Here is a 17,318-nt window from a genome sequence, read left to right as displayed (position 1 = left end):
GATCTACTGGTAGATTTCTGGATAATTTACAGGAGCTCAGCAGTAATGTCCACCCGTTTCTCAATCTCAAATAGCTGTTCAATTATTAGTTGTCCACCCTTAATTTCCAGGTTACTTATGCACAGCTGTGAGAGTTTCCCTTCTGAGCTGATGGTGGGGAATACATTGTTTATTCAATTACCTGCTCATCCATTAATTCATCTAGAGAAGTTTGGAGTTCTTGTGCTCTTATCTGGGAAATATTACCAGCAAGAACCAGTTCAGATGCAAGATCTCTAGCATCATTGTCTGAGATTTTTCCGTACATAAGACACCTGTGGTCAATAGACCAATCTAATACAGAGTTAATTGTGGAGTCATTTCCCACTGCTTCTTCTCTTCTAGGGGAGAAAAATTGTGGGATTATTGACTGAGATTTCGGTTTCTGTTTCTCTTTCCATCTTTCGGATGAAACTTCGACTTGAAGCCCCAAATTTGTATAACCTTGCCTGGTAAAAACCATTTCTTTACTTGTGATCCAGTCTGTCCCATTAACAACTGACAACCAGGAATTAATTATTATTATCCAGAAATATCTATCCCTTATATACAATTAAATTCATGAATAATAATAAATCTTGAAATAACTACAACGCCCACTTTACAAAAAATGAAATATTGGTAAGGCCAAATCCTATGAGGGTTTGTTCACACATTCCAAGATGAGTCTTCATGCTCCGATGAATCGCAGGATGATGGAGGGACTGCTTTGATTGAAGAAGCAATAGGACATATCTGACCTCCTGTATGACTCCAAGTGCAACGCTAAGTGCGCACTTAGCGTTGCACTTGGTGCAACGCCAAGGTGCTGCCTCTGGCAGCCCTGCCTGAAGTACATGGTTGGGCAGGGACAGAAACAAACCCAACCTCAAGGTCCAACTGGTGCAGCTGGTCCTCTTCCCCGCAAACTCCTTCCTATTCAAACTCTTATTGTGAAACATTTGAGAACTAGAAATTATTGCTGAGCTCCTTGATTGCAAACAAAGTCTTTAAAGACTTTTGACATCAGGCCAAGAGGCACATGAAATTAGGCCGAGAGCTGTACAGGGCCCCAGGTCGCCCACCCCTGCCTTAGGTCAGGGGCTGGGTAGTCTTCAGGCTTGTGGAATCCACTGTGTTTTTGTTTGTTTTACTAAAACCTTGAGGTTAATCAGCTGAAGCCTGGTAGAAAAGACATACCCTTACAACAAAAGGATCCGGAACCCAGGTGTTTGTTTTGAGCACCAGAACTGAACAGAACTCACAGTCCGTCCACAGAAAAATAAACTCCGGGGTATCCCAAGCTTTCTTCATTTCAGGACGATTATTTTTTCTCTTTTTTTGTTGGGAGGATGTATTTTGTTTTTGCTGTTGTTTGAAATGAGACGAAAGGCACAGGAGTTAAAAAACATGCGTTGACTTTCTGTTGAGCATCATTCTTCTTTGTCGTGGAGGTCCTGGGATTGAGAGGTACTGTATGTGGGTCTCGTCTTGGAACCTAGAATCTTGGAACTCTTCTTCAGTCAAACTCCCTTCAATGCATTTTCAGTTATGGTGCGCAGCTGGTGTCAACCTCACAGGTTGGAAGCCTGTGGAACCGGATACTGGCAATGGACAGAAGCCAGATCCAGGATGCGACCCTCTAACTTGTGACCGAGAAGTGGAAGGAGAGAGCGCCAAGAGTAACCACACATCTCCAGAAAAGAAAAAGGTTGGAAAGGAGAGTTGTCTGTTTCCCTCTTCTCCTGCATATAGGTTTAAGTGTCCCAACCTGAGCTGTTTGTCATGGACTAGATATGCAGGAAAGCAATACAGCCGCTCTGCACTTAAAGTGCATATAACGCGCTTCAGTGCAGCTTAGTGCTGTTCAGTTAACTCTAATGGCTATTGAATAAGCACAGTGAGGCATTCCTGGTTCTGCAGCAAGTGTCAATGGTGGATTTAATGGCTGCGACTTGGGCAGCACAGAGAGGAGCTACGGTATATTTTCAATTAGAGTGAACATCCCATGGGTGGAGGGGTTCAGCAAGTCAAGTGTTGGTCTTGGGATCTAGGAGATTCGGCCAGGGGTTCACCAGATGGTTTGTAGTAAGCCGTTGTCGCTCAGCTGCACTTCCTCATCTGTAAAATGGAAAGTATTATCCCATTCCAGACTGGGGGCCCCAGAAGGTATAGGTGGGGTTTGGCTAGAGTCAAGACACATTCACGGAGAGCAACACCATGGTCAGCTCACTGCAGAGCTGGGTAGAGGGTCGAACTGCCTGTTACTTACAATCATAAGAGTTGGAGTCTTAGAGATCATCTAGTCCAACCCTCAGCTCAATGCAGGCTCTGCAATGCAGGACGCAACTCCAGGATTCATTCATCCATTCTTTCATTCCATCCAGCCTCTGCTTAAATACCTCCAGCCAAGGAAAACCCAGCTCTTCCCGAGGCAGCCTGATTAGATAGTGTGCAGGTTCTAATTTCCATGAAAGAACCCTAGCATTTCACTGCGAATATGCTCCTGGAACCCTGACACCCAGTGCTATTCCCTTTAATTCACTCTCATTTCTGCCCCCTCTGCCATTTTACTCTTCGGCAGACCAAAGAGCTGCACGAGATGGATGCTACGTCCAGCAGGGTGTGGATCCTCACGAGCACCTTGTCCACGAGCAAAGTCGTGATCATCGATGCCAACCAGCCGGGCACGGTGGTGGATCATTTCACCGTCTGCAACGCCCACGTGCTTTGCATCTCCAGCATCCCAGGTAAGTGAAAACAGGGCCTGGAATTGCCTTGCCACCTGCAGTGGTGTTTTTTTGTTTTTTGTTTTTTTAAGGTGCACCATCAGTCCGTAGTTATTAAGCCGCTACTTCAAATGTTTGGCAGCTTTTAAATTGGAAATCATCTACTGGACTATCGATACAAAAATGGATGAACAGAATATGGAAAATGCCTCTTTCTGAAAAGCTGACGCATAGACTGAGACTTCTAGAAGGCTTAGAAAACCGAGACTTATTCATAGAAGTGTGGTATCCATTTATTGCAGATTCTAATGCATATTCAGCATCCCTTGCTCTTTCAGCGGCACCATTCAAATTCTGCAGTGATGCACTGTCACACTCCTAGCCTCATAATCTGTACCTATTTTGTTTTTATATTATGTTAAAACTCAGTTAAAAAAAGTTTGGCAGCCTATTTAGATCTAGAGCAGGGGTGCGGTACTTCAGAACCAGGGGCCAGATCTGGCCCTTCAGGGGTCCCCTGGTCCCACCCCCTTTCCTCTGACCACCAGTCATTTGGTGATGCCCCAGCTTTCATGCAGTTTTTTCTCCATTCTAGAAGGTTGGAATGCCTCTCCTAAGGCTTTGCTACTGCCATTAAGAGCTTCTTGCTAAAATATGCTGGCATATGGGGTAGTTTGCCCTGGCTCTTTTCCTTTTGCCTCTGGCCACGCCCCTTTTGTATCTGGGCATGCCCCCTTTGCCTTTGGCCCTCCCACCATTGGAATGCAGCCACCGACAGCTTCTCCAATATGTAGTTTCGCCCTTGGGCTGAAGGCGGTCCTGATCTAGAAGGAAAATGCTTTCTAGAGCTTGAAGGGCTCCTGCCAGTAAATCAGCCCCACCTCTAAATGAGAGCTATGTGCCCTCTTGTGATTCTACGCCAGCTTTGACACTTGCTATTGGATGCAGCTTTTAGTGCAACAGCACCTTCCCACCCATGTTCCCCAGCAACTAGTGTACATAGGCATACTGCCTCTGATACTGGAGGTATGTAAGAACATAAGAAGAGCCCTGCTGGATCAGACCAAGCATCCATGTCGTCCAGCATTCTGTTCACACAGTGGCCAAGCAGTTGCCAACAGGAAACCCACAAGCAGGGCATGAGCGCAACAGCACCCCCTCCCCCACCCATGTTTTCAGCAACTGGTGTACATAGGCTTACTGCCTCTGGTACTGGAGGTAGCACATAGCCATCAGGACTAGTAGCCTTTGATAGCCTTCTCCTCCAGGAATTTGTCTAGCCCTCTTTTAAAGCCATCCAAGTTGGTGGCCATCATGACATCTTATGGAAGTGAATTCCATAGCTTTATGAAGACGTCCTTCCTTTCATCTGTCCTGAATCTCCCACCATTCAGCTTCATGGGATGACCACATTGGGTTCTAGTATTATGAGAGAGGGAGAAAAACATCTCCCCAGCCCATTATCCACACCGTGCCTAATTTTGTACCCCTCTATCATGTCTCCCCTCACCCGTCTTTTTTTCCAAGCTAAACCATCCCAGCTGTTGTAACCTTCCCTCATAGGGGAGATGCTCCAGCCCGTTGATCATTTCGGTTGCCCTTTTCTGCACTTTTTCATGGGAAAATTACAACAATTGCACCGGCTGCCAGTTTGCCACTGACCTACGGCCCCTCCCCAGCAAGGCTAGTGAATCCAGAAGTTATGCACTGACCAAGGACCTTTTCCTCTTCCTTCGTTGCAGCTGCCTGCGACACTGACTATCCTCCTGGAGAGATTTTTCTGGAAGGGGACATGAATCCCGAAGAGTCCTCAGGAACGGATGGAGTTTTGGCAGGCATTACCCTGGTGGGCTGTGCGACCCGATGCAATGTCCCCAGCAGCAATTGCTCGTCCCGCGGAGACACCCCAGTCCTGGATAAAGGGCAGAGTATGTCTTGTGCGTCTTCCACACGCAGTATTGCAACTCAGGGCTGTTTCTGTTTTTGTTATTTAATGTATTCATTTTATAGGGTTGAACTAAGACCCTCTCAAATTCACCTGTATGGGACAAAGACAGATCAGGCAAATGGATCCAATACAGAATGAATCATGCTGTCTAAAAAATAGCACGTGTAAATGGGGATGTACGGACTGTGTAAAATCCACTCCGTCTGTGTTTCGCGGATTGTCAGGCGCCTTTTGTTCCGTCGTCCGCCCACAGACAGATGTGAATGTATTTTTTCATGGTGCGGAGAAATACGCAAATGATTACGCAAGTATTTATGCAAGTATTTATGCAAGTATTTACATAATTTACCTCAGTACGTAATATTTAGCGTATTATCCCCATTCCATTCAGCGTTTCCTGAGCAGAAACGTATGTATTTTCCTACGAATTTATATGCGGAAATTTCAGGAAAGTAAAAAAATTCATCTGGAAGTCCGTGGACTCTGTGTGGCCTGAGGGGGTCACTCCACAGTGGATTCTGCAGGTTGGATTCTTAGAAATCTGAGCTCATTTTAGTTTGTCTCAAATTTCTCCAGCAGCCCTACATGTAAATAATTGTGGATATTTTCTACCCTTTAAGGGGTAAAATAAGGGAGGGAATTATTGGAAAGACAAAAGGGGTGTATGTGTGGCAGGCAGCGAGGAGGAAGACAATTACTCTCTTTTTTTTTAAAACGTTTGGTTTTGACTGAAATCTTAAAACACTTTTACTAGAGGGAGTAAATCCTGTTGAAATCTGCAAGACTAACTCCTGAGTAAACTTGCATAGGGTTGTACTTTGGGCCATCAACATTCCGATGCAGGCTTCTGTTGTTGTTGTTTTAAATGGGTTATATGAATTCAACTAGAAATGACATTTTTGTTTACCTTCTGGAAAACCTCTTATCTGGAGATTATTGTGTTTCCTTCAAGTAAGATGTGTGCATCACAAAGATTTCTCCCCTGTTTAGAAGCTGTCCGCTTTCATTTTTGTTGCCGTTTTCTATATCCCAATGGCCAGTTAAACACAGTGGAGAGCTGCACATCTGATGAATGCAAGCTACTTCTTCTGCATCCCATTTCTTGCCACTTCCTTCTACTGTATTTTTCCTTTTCTGCCTTTTAGGTGAGGTGCCTGCAGTAAGCAATGGCAAGATAAATCAGTCTCAGTCCACTGAGGAGGCGACGGAAGCTACAGAGGTGCCAGAGAATGGTGTGCACGAAATGGAGCCAGCTCAAGTCCGGACGGGCCCGCTGACGGAACATGTCTTTACAGATCCAACCCCAGCTCAGGCACCTGTGAGGCAGAACAGGTACAGGAACGTTGCTTCAAGCCTGCTCTTCATTGTCTTTCTGAGGAGTCCCATTAACTCTCGGGAGTCCAACGAAAGCAAAGATTGCAGGTTTGATAGGGCCCTTTGACGCAGGAAGTCTAAGCCCTGGTAGGGTTGGGCTTAAATTTTGAGAGACAGTGTGGTGTAGTGGTTACAGTGTTGGACTGGGATTGGGAAGACCTGGGTTCTAGTCTCCACTGGGCCATGAAACTCACTGGGTGACTTTGAGCTAGTCACTGATAGGAATGTCAGAGAAATCCGCAGTGGAACCAAACGAGTTCAGGTTGTCATGACTCTGACTCGTGGATTCTGCAGTGGATTGGCTTTTCCCCCTGTTGGGCAGATTCTGCAGAGTTACGGACTACTTTTCTAACTTCCCTGAATTTTGCGCAAATATTGTTGTAGAAAAATACACACAACCCCCGGCCCAAAATGCACATATCCCTCATAGGTTAAAGCGAGAGGAAACTCCCTCCCTCCCTGCCGTCACTGCACCGTGCACACCCCTTGCCCTCTCCTTCTCAGTGCTGACACCGGAAAGGAGAGCCTGAGGGGTATGTACGGTGGCAGGCAGAACTTTTTCCCGTTTCGTGGAACTGTGGTGTTCCGCCGTAATTTGCCTAATTTGTGTAAATTACGGCCGCAACTTGTGGAGCATTGCAGTTCCGCAAAAGGGGGGAAAGTTCCCGGATTTCAGGAAGAAACCCCTTGCTCGGCTCCCAAAGGCAAGGCAAGCCAAGCCAGGAGTGTCACCGGAATCCGTCTGGCCCTAAAAGGGCCAGATTTCCCCACAACGGACATCCCTAATCAGGCATGAGAAACCTCTGGCCTACAGGCCGATACGGTGCACGGGGGTTTGCCGTCTGGCCCGCCAGCTTCTTCCCTGGGCCCCGCCCCTTCTCCTGGTCGAGAAAAGCTCTCATCTCCGGTCAGTTGCTGATTGGAGATTACATTTTTTCCCTGCTGGGGAGAGAGGGCAGAGCTCAGGGAGGAAGCCACTGATTCGGTCCTGCTGTCTCCTGAGGCTTGTCTGTTTACTTCTGAGAAGACATAGAGAGGCTTGGAGTTTGGGATGCTCTTTGAAAGTGCTGCTGAGTGATCCGGTCCTGCTTACTTCTGAGTAGTTACACAGAGGCTTGTTCTGCTTACTTCTGAGCAGCCTTAAAATTGGTACGAACTCTATTTTGGTTCTGCCTGCTGCCCTGGCCACTGTTGGAACGCAGGCCCCGAGACCTTTCCCACACTGGAATTCAGCCCTTGTCCTGCTGTACATGCTTCAGTTCGGTGCTAATGGCAGAAATAAAAGGGTGTTTAACCTCCCCTAAGCACCAGCAGGGCCATACTACTGTAAAGCATGGGTGGGCAACCTTTTTGCTGCCAAAGGCCACGTTCCCTGTGGGTAATCTGTTGCGGGATGAAGCCACCGGGTCAGCTGATATCTCCAGTTAAAAGGATCGGGGAGCAGGTGATGGGAAAGGGACCTTCCTCTGCCTGAGGTCCTGGACAGCTGCTGCCAGCCAGAGTAGACAGTACTGGGCTAGATGGAGAAATAATTTTGTCTGGGATGAAACAGCTTCATGTGACCTTCTTCCTCCTAACAGCGAGAACGGACAGCCAAAGACGGAGTCGAGCATGGCAGCGCAGGACCCAGAGGCGAACGGCAACGTGGCTGGCACTACCACCAGCGCTGCCCCCACCATGTGGCTTGGAGCACAGAATGGCTGGTACGACTCTCTCGGGGTGGCGACGGTGGCTCAGGGACCCGTCAGTGTGTGTGGGGCTCGAGTCTACAGGGGAGGAGTGTTAAAAACAGCATGCTGCGAGAGACCGATTGGGTGGTGGAACTGGGTTCAGAGCAAAAGCAACGTCCAGTTGTTTGGGCGAAAACTAATGGTGGGGCGCCTCTTGGAGCTTGGGATGAAATCTGCCTGCTGCCTGTAGCAAGCCTTAGATCTGGTTCCCATGTAACGACAACCCATGGTTTAATTAACCCATGGGTTGTTGCCTTAGCCAGAGTTAACCCATGATTTGGCTGCTAGATGGCCAAGCAAACTGTTGGTTGTTTTTTCAATTCCCAGGTTGTTTGGTTCCTGCTGGCTTCACCCACTCCCTCCCTGTATCCCACTTGCCTTTGCAGCACTGTAGTACTATCATGTAGAGCGTCTGGTGTGTTTTTTTACTTGCTCTTGCTTTCTGTCTCTGTAGCCTGGCGAAACACTCCATGAACAACACTCAGTTCTGATTTCGCACACCATGGGTTAAACAAGTCAGAGTTCACAACCTAACAACAAACCATGGGTTCTGTTGTTTGTTTGCTTGTGGTTAACAACCTGTAGTTAGCCCATAATCCTGGGTTCACACATAATGACAACCCGCAATTCAACAGCCCATACTAACATAAACCATGGTTTAGCGTTACATGGGAACCCAGCTTTACTGTCAGGGTCCTCCAGGGGATAAAGTTTGGGATCTGGGGCGAGAGGGAAACTGGCCGTTATGTCAAGCTGTGAGTAGTACCAATAGTTCTGCTCTATTCTGCACCGGTCAGTTCGCATTTGGAGTACTGCCTCCAGTTCTGAGTGTCACGTTTTAGGAAGGACATTGAGAAACTGGAGTGCATCCAGAGAAGGGTAGCCAGGATGGGAAGGAGCCTGGAAATAGTTGAATAAGCCGGTTATGTTTAGCCTGGAGAAGAGACAATTAAGGGGAGGTGTGGTCATGGTCTTCAAAGATCAGAAACGCTGTCTTGCAGAAGACGGAGCAGACTTGTTCTCTGTTGCTCCTGGGGGACTGGAACCACTGGGAGGAAATTGCAGGGGAGCAGGTTTCAGCTAAACATGAAGAAAACGCACCTGACAGGAACAGTTGCTCGGCTGTGGAGCACAGACTGCCTCGGGAGGTGGCGGGTTCTCCTTTTCTGGAGGTATTTCAGCAGAGGCTGGGCAGCCACCTGTCAGGGATGCTGTCGTTGCATCCTGCATTGCTTGCAGATCCTGCACTGAGCCGGGGGTTGGAGAAGAGGACCCTCCAAGGTCCCTTGCAACTCTTCAATTTTGTGGTCCAGGGCAAGCGAGGGTCAAGTTCCAAAAGCAACAACTGACATCAGACGGGCAAGAAGCGAAATCCAAGGCAGATTTGAGCCTTGCAGGTCATGGTCCTCACAGCGAAACACACTGCTCAGGACTGAGGGACGAGCTTCAAAGCAGTGGTTTTATATGGCCTGATGGAAAGAGATTGGCCCTTGGAGGGTCAGCTGACCTGAGCGCTCTGTCACATGCTGGGCAGCCTAGGCAGTTGCCCTTGAAAAACAGATATCATCTCAGGCAGACAGGAAGTGGCACAGGAAGTGACATGCTGGAACCCTGATTTAAGAACTGTCCCCTCTGCCTTCTTGCACTTACTCTGAAACCCACTTTGGTAGTTCCTTTGACTGCCGATAAATGTGCAAGCCCTGCCTCACGGCGCAGTGTGGTACAGAACTTGGGGGCCTGTCTAGCAACCTAAACTGCCTTTCCCCCAGGTTGTACGTGCACTCGGCCGTCTCAAACTGGAAGAAGTGCCTACACTCAATCAAGCTGAAGGACTCGGTGCTGAGCTTGGTGTAAGTAGGCGTACGTGTGGAACTAACGACGGGGTGTGTGGGAGATCTCCAATTTTAAACTTGCTCGACTGGTTGGAGGAAGGGGATGCAGCTCAGGAGCAAAGCACGTGCGCTGCCCACGGAAGGTCCCGAGTTCAGTTCCTTGCATCTCCAGTTTACCAACGGGATTGGGTTGCAGTTGGCATGAAAGACCCTCCGCTTGAGTCCCCGGAGAGTTGTTGCCAGTCATCGTAGACAATACTGGGCTAGATGGACAAATGGTCTGACCTAGTGTAAGGCAGCTTTTTCTATAGAGGCGCAAGATCGCAGCTCAGGAGAGCACGTGCTTTACCTGGGGAAGGTCCCTGGCATCTCCAGTTAACTGGATCAGGTGGCAGATGATGCGAATGGACTCAGTGCTGCTAGTCAGAGTGGACAACACTGAGCTAGGTAGACAAATCGTCTGACCTGGAAGGAGGCAGCTTCCCATGTCCTGCATTCAGTGCCATAGTTGCACGTGAATAACTAAATTATCCGCCCAGAATCGGGAGTTATTTATTTATTTAATATGTATTCATATGTATTATTTATTAATATTATTTATTAATATCTATTAATATTTAAATTACACAAAGCAAGCAAAGTGGCATTGGTGTTTGTTTATGATGCACAATTCATTCTGTTAGTCACGAGGAGGGGCAAGGACTCAGGTAGCCCAGTTTTCCCCAACCTGGTGCCCTCCAGATGTGTTGGAGTACAACTGCCAACACATTTGGTGGGTGCCAGGTTGGGGAAGGCTGATGTAGACCATTCAAGCCCTGCCCCTTGAACCACTGGAAATCCTGTCCAGCCACCCCACCCCCTACCATAATCGTCACAGGTGCTGACATTCTGAACACCCTTGCTCACAGCCTTAGGGGCTAGAAACTTGTGTGTGTGTGAGTACTTAATTAAAAGTTTAGATTTTCAGGATGCCAAATTCCCCATCTGTTTCCTGAGCTTGTATGGTGCAATTTTATAGAACTGTAGAGTATATATAGCCCTAGTCATGTTCTTTCTCAGGGCATATCTAAAGGCACATCTCCCGCATGTACCTGCTCAGACCCTTAGGTCGTCTTCAGAGGCCCTCCTCCGGGTGCCCCTGCCAAAGGAAGCAAGGTGGGTGGCTACAAGAGAGAGGGCCTTCTCAGTGGCACCCCACTTCCTGAATAAACTCACCAGACAGGTTGATCTGGCACTTACACTGGTATCTTTTTGACGCAAGGCAAAGACCTTTCTTTTCTCCCAGTTATTTTAAAGACCTAGTTCCAAGTTATGGCTGTTTTATTGATTCCTGTGCTGTTTATTGCTTTGCATTATATTATATTTTATTCTTTTAAATATTTGTATTGTATTTTATACTTTTAACTGTCTTTTAAAATGGCATTTTAGTTTTTAACTGGTTGTAATACTCCCGGAGAACGTTAGTTATTGGGTGGATAAGACATGTACAAAATAAATACATAAATACATAATATTACTCCCTTACTTTGAAACTGATCCCCTCGCCCCCGCTCTCTTGTGCATTCAGGCACGTGAAAGGGCGTGTTCTTGTGGCCCTGGCCGATGGGACTCTCGCAATATTCCATCGGGGAGAAGGTAAGATTCAGCATCCTGGGAAATGATGCAGCTTTCCTGCAAAGCTGTAGAAAGACCTTTCATTGGGATTTTGGAAATTGGTACTCAGATGGGGGTCAAAGAGACAAGCTGTCTTATCTGCATGGCCCACAACTGACATAACTTGGAAGGAAGCCTGGGAAATCCCAGTTTAGGCTACCTTGGATAATGCTTCTTCCGACTTCTTCCTGATCCGTGGAGGGGGATGAGAGTGCACTCTGCTTTCCTCACCCATCCAGCATGCCTGCCTACATCTGACGCCCCTGCATGTTGGCACAGAACCACAATGTTCATTTTAAAGATGACCTATGCATGTAAAATCCGATGTGTGCCATGGCAGATTGCAAAGTGGCCTGGAGGACCGGTGTGCTCCCACCTCCCTCCACGCATAAGCTCTGGGCTGTGGAGAAGCATCACCCAACCTGTCCCATTATCTTCTAAGTCCAGAAGGTTGGGAAACCGAACTGTCTCACTCCTTTGCTAGAGAGCCGCTAAAAGCAACACTCGTCCGACTGATTTGGTAGTGAAACAGTCCTAATTTCTTCATTTAGATTTTTCTTTGGGCAGTCCTGCTCCCGGAGATTTGGGATGGCTGACAAAGCTTCCAGAATTCAAGATATGACTGTATTCTCCCCCAAACGATTAAAATTCCCCAGCAGCCAGGAAGCAGGGCTATGGGAAGGGAGGGGAGGGTTGAGGCCCGTGGAGGGAGCCAAGCCTCCGTGAGCCAGATGGGGAACCTCCGTGGGCCTGATCAGGCCTGCACGACGGGGCTTCCCCACCCCTGGACCTGACCCATTGAGACGATTCCATAGTCAACCAGTTCCCTCCTGTTCATCCGCTCTCCTCCTTCCTCTTTTTGTTTCTCTCTAGATGGCCAGTGGGACCTCAGCAACTACCATCTCATGGATCTGGGCCACACCCACCATTCCATTCGCTGCATGGCTGTGGTGTATGACCGGGTGTGGTGTGGCTACAAGAACAAAATCCACGTCATTCAGCCCAAGACGATGCAGATAGAGGTACGGTGAGGGCGGGCCTGAACGAAGGAACATGGCGGCTTGCCCCATGTGCAAGGGCATCGGGGAATGCTCGCAAATCGCTTCATGGCCATGTCTCTGTGGTTTAGCAGGATGCTTAAAGATGCAAGTGCTTTCATGACGGAAAGGTTAAAGGGTTACATTGACCAACAAAGGCTTAGGAGATTAGTTGGCACGAGCCAGTTTTAATCAGGGAGGCCAAGTTTTTATCATGGAGGCTGCGATTTATTGGCACCATCATTCAGGTGTTAGCTACTGCCCCCATTATTATTATTATTATTATCATCCCACTTTTTTTCCTCTTGCAAGGAACCCTAGACGGCTTACATACTCCTCCTCTCCATTTTATCCTCACAACAACGACCATGTGAGGTAGGTTAGGCTGAGAGTTAGTCACTGGCCCAAAGTCACCCAGTGAGCTTCATGGCTGAGTGATGACTAGAACCTGGATCTCCCGTGATCCAGTCCAAGACTCTAACCACTACACCACACTGGCTCTCATGAGTTATAAATGGGTGATCTTCATATACAACTTCAGGTCTGTATTTGAGGCTACAGATCTATACAAGTGGCCAGCAAAACTGCACAAAAGACCTAATCAAAGGCAATCAGTTACTATTCCCATTTTACAGATGAGGAACACTGAGGCTGAGAGAGTAGCTCAAGACCAGCCACAGTTGAGTGTTTTTTTCCCCTTGCTATCCTTACATTGTGTGTTTTTTTCCCCTTGCTATCCTTACATTATCAGGAGCCAGAAAACTTTGCTGAACTACTACAAATCACTGAGAGATCTACTGGTACATTCCATTCTATCTCCTGGCAACCTCAGCACTTTGCCACACTGGCTTGCTGAGCAGGAGCTTTTGTTGAACTGCTAGCTCATCGTACACTTTCTTCGGTTTCTTTAAAAAATGCACCTCTAATTGGCAGCATGCACATTCAAAGTGATTAAAAAGCAGATTTGTTTATTTTATTGTTTTGCTATACCACTGTCGCTGAAGCTGTCTGGGCGGTTCACAAAAGAAATCTTAAAACCATATAATACAAAGCATAAAATAAATAAAAACATTAAAAAGTTTAAAACAGAATAAAATTGGAGTAAAAAACCAAAGTAAAAACCAGGAGTACCACAAGGAACTTAAAATATGCAAACTTTTTTTAAAAAACTTGAGAACCAAGAAGCCTGGGGAAGAAAAAAAAAATCTTCACCTGGTGCTGAAAAGACCACAACTTAGGTGCCAGGCGACCCTTTCTGCGAAGGGCATTCTGCAGCTAGGGTGCCACCACTGAAAAGGCTGTCGCCTTAGTGGCCGCCCATCTCACTTCATTTGGTGGAGGGACCTGGAGAAGGGCCTCTGAAGATGACTTTAAGGTCCAGGCAGGTACACATGATTAGCGAACTATTTCTCAATTAGTTGACAGGTTTTAGAAGGCTACAGGGAGGCCACGATTGGCTAAAATTGGGATGCAGTATCAGGTTTAGGGCTTGTGGATTTCATTATGGGCCTTCGTACCTCCACCCCCTAGTTCAAACACTGTCCTTGCTTTAGGGCCTGCATAGAGGACTCACGGCCTGATCCCCTAACTAAGATGACATCATGTCCTGCAGGAAGACACTGCCTGGTACCCAAGAGGGGAAGTACTTCCCAAAAGTCAAGACAACCTCGCCCAGGAAACCCTGAGAGCAGAAACGTATTCCAGGAGTGCCAATTCAAGCTTTCCTTTCTCCGTCCTCTTTTCAGAAGTCCTTCGATGCCCACCCTCGCCGGGAGAGCCAGATCCGGCAGCTGGCCTGGATCGGTGATGGCGTTTGGGTTTCCATCCGCCTGGACTCCACCCTGAGGCTCTACCATGCTCACAGCCATCAGCATCTCCAGGATGTAGACATCGAACCATATGTCAGCAAAATGCTCGGTAAACAAAACACCCCCAGAAACCGCCCCCCATTATTTCCCCCCTAGGAGGCTTCTGCCTTGCTTGCCTTTGTGCATGGCAGTCCCTCTCAGAACACCGTCATCTTGTGGTCTCTCTGGCTTCCTTCAAAGCTGTAGCTTTTCCATGAAGCCTTTGGAGAAGGGCCATAGCTCGGTGATAGAGCCCCTGCTTTGCATGCAGAAGGTCCCAGGTTCGATCCCCAGCATCTCCAGGTAGGGCTGGGAAAGACTCCTGTCAAACCCTGGAGAGCCACAGCTCTCCAGTGTAGACCTGGGGAGCAGAACCTTAAGCCCAGTGGCCAAATCTAGCCCTCGCGGGAGTGATGACTGGCGACTCCAGTTCGAGCGGGACTGTGATCCATTCAGGGTTTTAGTTGCCACCAGCCAAAACTCTAATGGTGCTATCCAGTGTGCTGAAAGGTGCTATCCAATGTGCTGAACCCATTTGGGGGGTAGAGTTCAGCACCTTGGATAGCACCGTTAAGAGTTTTGGTTGGTGGTAACTAAAACCCTAAATGGAATCGCAGCCCCTACGGAACGTCTTATGTTCTTAACTGGAGTCACCAGCTGTCACTGCTCTGGGGGTCCTCAGAAGGCCACCCCCTTTCCCCTGTCCACTGATTGGTGGTTTCCCAGCTTTTGGGTAGCTTTCCCCCCATTGTAAAAAGTTGAAATGCCTCTCCTAAGGCTGAGTTACTGGCAGCAAAAGCTTCAAGCTAAAGTATCTTGCTGGTTTTTGTATTTTGGCCCTTTTGCCCCCTTTTGCCTTCAGCTCTGCCCACCACTGGAACGCAGCCCCTGAGAGCTTCTATGAAATTGAATTTGGCCCTTGAGTTGAAAGAGGTTCATTGCCCCTGGTGCAGACAATACTGAACCAGATAGGCCAGTGATGACACTCGGTCTAAGACAGCATCCTATATTCCTATTCCCCACCACCTGTTGAAACCAGCCTATAGATGTAGAATGGAACTGAACAGAATACATATTCTTCTGTTGTTTACCCTCCTCTCCATCGCCTGCCCATCCCCTGCATTTAATTTTAGATTGTAAGCTCCTCAGGGCAGACGCCTCTCTTCTCGTTACGTCTATAAAGCACCACACATATTGATGGTGCTATATAAATCATTCCCTCTATTTCCGATGTTCAGCCAGTGAGTGCCATTGCATATGTAGCCAAAATAGCATCATCCATATACCAAAGGGAGGAATCAGTAGGTTTGGAGGGACTCCCAAGGTTTGTAGAAATACAAAACCACTTTGTGGGGAAGGGGGCACCCAAAACAGCCCAATGAAGCCTGAGCATGCTCAATAGCCAGGAAAGCTGACTGGAGGTGGGCGGGGCGGGGGGGACACAGGGAAGGGGGAATGTAATGGAGTGTCCTGGAGGAGAGCATGGCTGGCTGGAGCCCTGAACACATTTAACATTTCCTTGTAGGTCCCACTTGAAAATAAATATTACCACTACCTTTTCAGTGAGTTACATCAGAGGTCCCCAACCTTTTTGGACCTTTGGGCACAGTTGAGAATGTAAAAAACTGCTGTGGGCACCATCACAAAACGGCTCCCACGGAGGATGTGGCTAGTCACTTAATGGTAAAGAGGTGGTGGTGTGGGGGGAGAAATAGTGAGGCTAGAGGCTGGAAGGGATTGGGGAGAGAAAGAGCAAGACTAGAGGCTAGGAGCAGAAGAAACAGCTAAAGAGGTGCAGGGGAATAGCAAGGCTGGAGGCTGGGTGGGAGTGGGGAACAGCAAGGCAAAGGTGTAGAGAAAAAGCAAGGCTAAAGCCTGGGTGTGGGGAGAAACAGCAAGGTAAAGAGGTACTGGGAGAAATAGCAGGGCTGGAGGCTGGATGGGAGGGGGAAATAGCAAGGCAAAGGGGTTGAGCAGAGAGAAAAAGCAAGTCTAGAGGCTAGAAAGGGGGAGAAGGAAGACTGCCCTAACATTTTTCCAAGTTTTTTATTTAAAAAATCTTTTTGAAGGGGGCAGGGAGCAAAGAGCTTCATGAGCACCGTTGGAGGTGCCCATAGGTGCCATGTTGGGGAACCTTGCATTACGTGATCCTGACCAACTCTGTTTGCATCTCTCATTCAGGGACTGGGAAGCTGGGCTTCTCCTTTGTGCGGATCACAGCCTTGCTCATCGCTGGCAATCGCCTCTGGGTCGGGACGGGCAATGGGGTCGTCATTTCCATCCCTTTGACTGAGAGTAAGTGGTCTTTACTGGGCATCTATTTTCATTTCCTTTGCTCAATGTGCTAAGTTTGGATTCTGACAAATTGGTTATTTTTTTCCCTCCCTTAAAAAGATGAGGTTTTGCACATGGATTCCAGTCCAGCAGACTTAATTTTGGGGGCTCCCATGGATGCAACTCTGAATTCATTATAGTAAAACTTGTGCAACAGGTATCCCTTGCAGATTGCACTTGGCAAAGTCCAGGTGTGCTTTTTACAAGCTCCTATCTGGAGTATTTGGACTTGGCCACAATCGCCTGTGCTCTGGTTATCTGCAGACTAGACTGCTGCAATGTGCTTTACATGGAGCTGCCTCTGAAGATGGTCTAGAAGCTACAGCTGGTGCATAATGCAGCCACATGGAGGCTGGTGAGGGCCAGAAAATCTGAATGTTAGTTGCACTGATGTTAGTTGCACTAAATCTGGTGTTAGTTGCACTGACAGCCAGTGTGTTTCTGGGCCCAATACACAGTGCTGGTCTTAACCTTTAAAGCCCATAACAGCTTGCAACAAGGTCATCTGAAGGATTGCCTTCACCCATCTATACAATCTTGCCCATTTGTGAAGATCTATCTTGGGGATACTTCTTGAGAGCTTGTTGTTAACTTCAGTGAGGCTGGTATGAACTAGAGACAGGGCCTTCTCAGTGGTGGCCCTGAGTCTTTGAAACGCCCTTCCAATAGACCAAGACCTCGCCCCTTCTACTCAAGCATTTGGTAGTCTACTCAAGCATACTCTTTAAGGCTGACTTTCATTGATAACATAGCTTATCTCAGCAGGGCAGCTTCACAAAGTAATTGTGGACATTTGTTCTGACATGATCATCTTTA

General features: G+C 47.7%; 1 protein-coding gene across 2 annotated transcripts in view; it reads left to right on the top strand.

The window, feature by feature from the left end:
* The window catches only part of MAPK8IP3 (mitogen-activated protein kinase 8 interacting protein 3), a 101,848-nt gene that overhangs the window by 73,520 nt on the left and 11,010 nt on the right, over positions 1 to 17,318 (top strand). For both annotated transcript variants that reach the window (XM_084818664.1, XM_084818663.1), the window contains 10 exons: positions 1,568 to 1,729; positions 2,603 to 2,768; positions 4,490 to 4,675; positions 5,841 to 6,027; positions 7,650 to 7,772; positions 9,569 to 9,649; positions 11,199 to 11,266; positions 12,158 to 12,306; positions 14,067 to 14,238; positions 16,350 to 16,463. In XM_084818664.1, coding sequence (XP_084674790.1) covers positions 1,568 to 1,729; positions 2,603 to 2,768; positions 4,490 to 4,675; positions 5,841 to 6,027; positions 7,650 to 7,772; positions 9,569 to 9,649; positions 11,199 to 11,266; positions 12,158 to 12,306; positions 14,067 to 14,238; positions 16,350 to 16,463 — 1,408 coding nt within the window. The remainder of the gene's footprint in view (positions 1 to 1,567; positions 1,730 to 2,602; positions 2,769 to 4,489; positions 4,676 to 5,840; positions 6,028 to 7,649; positions 7,773 to 9,568; positions 9,650 to 11,198; positions 11,267 to 12,157; positions 12,307 to 14,066; positions 14,239 to 16,349; positions 16,464 to 17,318) is intronic.

The sequence above is a fragment of the Heloderma suspectum genome, chromosome 12, assembly GCF_057233095.1.
Source record: "Heloderma suspectum isolate Gila_16-S chromosome 12, 16-S_ref, whole genome shotgun sequence".
Lineage (NCBI taxonomy): Eukaryota > Metazoa > Chordata > Lepidosauria > Squamata > Helodermatidae > Heloderma > Heloderma suspectum.
Note: the sequence above shows the minus strand (reverse complement) of the source record. Positions and strands in the feature narration are given on the sequence as shown.